This window comes from Panicum virgatum, chromosome 6K, assembly GCF_016808335.1.
Source record: "Panicum virgatum strain AP13 chromosome 6K, P.virgatum_v5, whole genome shotgun sequence".
Lineage (NCBI taxonomy): Eukaryota > Viridiplantae > Streptophyta > Magnoliopsida > Poales > Poaceae > Panicum > Panicum virgatum.
This window is the reverse complement of record NC_053141.1, coordinates 3,566,413-3,571,337: the sequence shown is the minus strand read 5'-3', so window position 1 is coordinate 3,571,337 and position 4,925 is coordinate 3,566,413. Positions and strand designations below refer to the sequence as shown.

Sequence of the window (4,925 nt, the reverse complement as noted above, 5' to 3'; positions counted from 1 at the left end):
ATGGGGGCGCGGTATTAATTAGATTTGGATAGGAGTTCTTGATCTGTATCCCTGCCGCGATAACTAGCCAGATGGTTTATTTTCTGCCCTGAGTTAATGAATAGAGATATATATATAATTATATAGCCTAAACGAAAGCAATACTAAATAAAGCATCTGCTGCCAATTTTAGATGCCAGCGTAGATCCTGTTTTTCGACTAGATCGATGCATTGTTGAAGCAACCCTCAAGTGTGCGCTAGCTTCTGTAACACTGAGCGTCTTCTTCGCTGGTTTGGCATTCGCCTGTCGTCGATTCATCTGTACATATGTTCTAGTAGAAAGTATTCCGAAAAATGAAAACTGCATACTGTTCAAATTAATTATCTCGTCAATGTACAGAACTGAGTGATGAACGACCATGATAGTTTTTTTTTAATGATTGCTCAGGACTAGGCTTAGTGCGACACCTTGTTATATATGTCTAAACAATGTGTATCAATGCAGTAGATTTCTGTTCCTCGCTTCTACTGTTTTATTGATGATATATAACAGGTTCTTGCTTCTACTAACTGATGGAATTGTAGGTGTCTTTTGTGTAAGTGTATTATTGTATAGCCTGAATAAACCTGGATCAATAAAGCATTTTTGTCTAACAGATTGGTGTTGTCTGGTGTGGTCATTCAGGATGCTGATCTATGTGAGGAGCCCCACCGGCAGGACAATATGCCTCAAGGTCCGGCCATCAGATACCCTGAATACTATTAAGGCAAAGATTCTGGAACAACACCACCTTGTCTTTGATGGAGTGCAGCTAGAGGACAACATTACATTGGCTGAGTACGGCATCGAGCATCAATCCACAATTGACCTCCAAGAAAAGATGCAGATCTATGTAAAGATTGTCACGACTCGAAATTTTTTAAACATGATTAACATGTTAACCACATCATCATGAGCATCATTAAGGAATAAAGGAGCATCATGTGCATGTGTGCTTTGTTTTGAATTCAATTTTGTGTATGTTTGAATGTGTGCTTGTTAAGAAAGTTCAAATTTTGTTATGCAACTTGGCCTCCAAAAATTTTATTTAAATACTAGATTTCAAATATTGATTTAAAAATATTTTTTCAGGATTTTATGACTTTTGAACAGAGCCACAAAATTCTAGGAAATTTCAAAAGCAGCCCCTTTGTTCTTTTTGCTGCGACCAAATTACAAAAGCTTTTCGAGTGATTCTTATTGCATTGTGTTCTTGGTGATTTTATCTATCTCCAGTAAACATTTGGTGAATTTTTGAGCCCGGAAATACCTTCGTTTCGAATTTCAAACTTGAACTGCTTATTTTCCTCGCCTGGGCCCACCCGTCAACATCCCCTTCTCCTTCCCCCTGCTCTTCTCGGCGCCACACGCGTCGCCACCACCGCCGGCCAACCTCGTGCCACGCGCCAATGATCCTCGCTCTGTGTGCATCCTTATCCGTGCCGAGACCGCCCTCCCCCCTTTGCCCTCTCCTTATCCGTGCCCGACCGGCCCTTTCCCCTCCAAACCCTAGCCCCAAATCCACCATGGCCGCCACGGTCTGAGCTCCGTCGCTGCCGCGATTTACCGCCGCCGGTGAGGTCCTCCCCAATCTAGCGCACGTGCCACCTAGCCCTCACCCAGCCTCCTCCCCCTCCCTCCTGGGCCGCCGGTGAGTGCCTCCGCCAGTCGCCGCCGTTCGCCGTTGCGCCGCCCCCTCATCGCCATTCCCCACCGTCCAAGCCGCTGGTGAGGTTCGCCGCCCTCCCCTCCACCCCGTGCGTACCTTCCCTGCCCCGCTCCGGCCTCGCCTCGCCGCGCCGCCTCGCGCCGCCGCCGCCGCCGTGGCCGCGCCCACGGCGCGCCCTAGCCGCGCCCCCGCCACGGGTCAAGGCCCCTGGTTGGCCTTGACTCGGGCTAGGGGCCGCTGGCCCATGGGCCCCGCCTGTCAGCCTCAGGGCTGGCTAGCTGTTGTGTGGATCTAGCATTTTCGACGAGTTTTCTTTAAGCAGCAATCTTTCAAAATGTATAGAAAATTCTATATACCTCAGAAAAATATGAAACTTATTTTGTTGGGTTCGTATCACTCAGGTCTACTTCGGAAAAATATTATTTTTTATGTTACCTTTCTGTAGATTTACCTATAGTTTTATCTTGCAAAAGTGAGTTTAATGATTATTTATTTTTATATTATTTTGAAAATGTCAAACCAAATTTTTCTAGACTCCTTGTGAAGTGTAGTTTCTAGTGGTGCAACCTTCTCATAGGTTTCCTTGCTGTTTGTTAAAGTTTTGGTGTGGTTTTGTATGTTCTTTTTGAAAATGGTTCAATGTAGAACTTTTTTCTGGGAAGTGATAAAATGATGAAACCTATTTTGTTAGCTTTTTACTTATATCTAGTATCTATGATAATTTTCTTGGATTTGTTTAGTCAAATTTTCATGCCTTTTATGATTTATCTTGTTTAGAGTAGCTGAAAGTTGACATATTTATGATTAATTGTAGGAAAATGCTTTTGCTGCAAAACTAATTTTCATGAGTTCTTTGTAATGTTATATACTTGCTCAATTTGTTACATGATTTATGCTTGCTGTATAAGCTCATTTCTTAATTCTTGCATCGCATTCATGCATTATAGTGACCGAACCGTCGGAGGTCGAACCCGTGGAGCCCGCCGAGTCCGTTGGGCCTGAACCCGGAGTCCAGTTCGCGGTTGAGCCCGAAGTTAACCGAGGCAAGTAGCTAAGCATGATCCCTTGCTCCTATTGAATCTGAGTTATTTAGATATCTCACCGGATACTGTTTGGTTATATAGTATGTATGTATTGCATTCTTGTACCTAGTTTCCTGCATTATCTTTCTTGAATTGTTATCCATGTCCTTGCCACTTGTTAGTTAGTTAATTACTTAACTTGACTAGATGCTTAGCCCAGCTTAGAATACTCATATCGCTTGCTAAGAAGGAATGTCTTGAAGTATCACAATTACCGATAATCCTTGATTGCACTGGTTCGTTGGGATAATGTTGGAGTGGTAGTATCGAGATTCGAGCGGAATGGTAGGGCCTAGAGAAGAAGTCACTTGGGCATAGTCCGCTTGAATCGTTTAAGGACCGTCCGTGGATGCCATCGACTTTGAGCACCTTTCCGTGCTACCACATATCCAAATAATGGTACGGATGAGCCAATTACATTCTTTGACGTGATCGTTGAGGCCCGGTCCCAGATGCGTGGCCAAGGGGCTATGTAGAGAGGCTTAGGGGTGTCCCCGGTGGACCTAGGTTACTCTCCGCGCAAGCTGGGCGTACCCTCAACGGTTGAGCCTCGTTGGAAACGGTTGACACGAGTACCCCCTTATCCAACTTTGCCGGTTGGGTGAGCTGCATGGTCCTTGTGTCGTGTGGGTAAAGTAGTACACCCTTGCAAGATTTTAATCAATTCGAATTGCCGTGCTCTCGGTTATGAGCAAGCTCTTGGTTCGTCGAATTCCTCGTAGAGAGTTTCGGTTATGTTGGAGTGGTTCTTGCCACCTTTGAGATCATTCATATATTATGCTCTTAATCAACTAAAACTTTTGGGGGTTTGGGCAAGAATAATTAATCCTGCTAGGTGATAGATTAGAGAGCTCTTGCTATGCAATAATTACTTAAACCTAAAGCTTTCATTTTAGCCTTTGCATAATCCTTGCTTATTTAATGGCGTAAGACTTGCGAGTACATTTGTACTCAGGTTGCTTTCTAAATCTAGTTGCAGGTGAGCCGGAAGTGGTGTTCGGCCACTTCTACCCCGCTGATCCAAGTGCGGGGGAGGAGTATGTCGTTGTGGCTATAATGATGTCCCTGAGCAAGGCATCATTATCTTAGTATGTCTTTATCGTAATCGAACTCCGTGAGAGCATGTAAATTCAATAAACTTAATGTTCCTGTTTAATATGTCGTTCGTGAGCCCAAGGCTTGTAAAGAAAGATTAAACCCACCTATATCGAACTTGTAATATTAAGTGTGTAAAACTGCTCTTTGTGGATCATTGGTAATGTACGTGCTTATATAACGGTACGTGTGCTTAATTCTGGGTATGTGGCAAACACGTACCGGGACTACCGGATTTGTGGTCGTTTTAAGTGAATTGTATTGATTAAGTGCCTCTAAGATGTGGATTAACACGTGGCGTGTCGTGAGACAGACACGTGTTAACCCTCATCTTAATGGATTAATTAATAATTTTCAGTTAAACCGAGTGTAAATTGTGCGGTTCTCACAAAGATGAAAGTAGGTAGGACCATCACTCTTGAGGTTGACAGCTTAGATACTATTGATGAAGTGAAGACCAAGATTGAAGATTTCGAGGGATTGCCCAAGGGTCAGCAGTGTCTCATCTTTGCCAACAATGAGCTGGAGGACAACAGCACATTGGCGGACCACAACATTTGCAAGGAGTCCACCCTTCTCCTTGTCCTCCATCCATTACCAAGAGGTACTATGCGAATCTCGGCGTTGACATTAGATAGAGAGAGGATACCTCTCGAGGTTGAAAGCTCAGATACTATCGGCATTGTCAAGTTGAAGATCTATGAGAAGGACGGCACTCGCCCCATACAACAACGCATCATGTTTGCCGGCAAGCTGCTGGAGGACGGACGCACCCTGGGGGACTATAACATCCGGAATGACTCTACCATCCATGTCTTGCTCTGCCAATGTGGTTGTTGAGACGGGCATGCGAGTATGCTTTTGCTGCAGTATTGTTTCTATACATGCAAGTAGTGGTGTGTTATTAGTAAACGCTTTTGCTGCAGTATTGTTTCTAAACATGCCAGTAGTGGTGTGTTATTAGTAAACTATCATTGTATTGCTGCAGTCTACTTGTTTTTTTCCAGTAGCGTGTCATCGGTAAAACTTCCATTGTAGCATGCATGTTAAACTGTTAAT

The 4,925-nt window shown here is 44.0% G+C and overlaps 1 protein-coding gene across 1 annotated transcript; it reads left to right on the top strand.

Moving 5' to 3' along the window:
* Positions 1 to 4,706, top strand: LOC120639317 (polyubiquitin-like). Its single transcript, XM_039915285.1, has 3 exons — positions 1 to 11; positions 666 to 882; positions 4,260 to 4,706. Exons 1-3 carry the CDS (start codon positions 1 to 3, stop codon positions 4,704 to 4,706), a joined length of 675 nt encoding a protein of 224 aa, XP_039771219.1.
* Positions 4,707 to 4,925: the final 219 nt, after the last annotated feature.

Excerpts from the sequence above, each read along its gene's own strand:
- LOC120639317 (XM_039915285.1), top strand. Across the intron at positions 883-4,259 it reads TGCAGATCTATGTAAAGATT|ATGAAAGTAGGTAGGACCAT; the intron begins GTCACGACTCGA and ends GTTCTCACAAAG.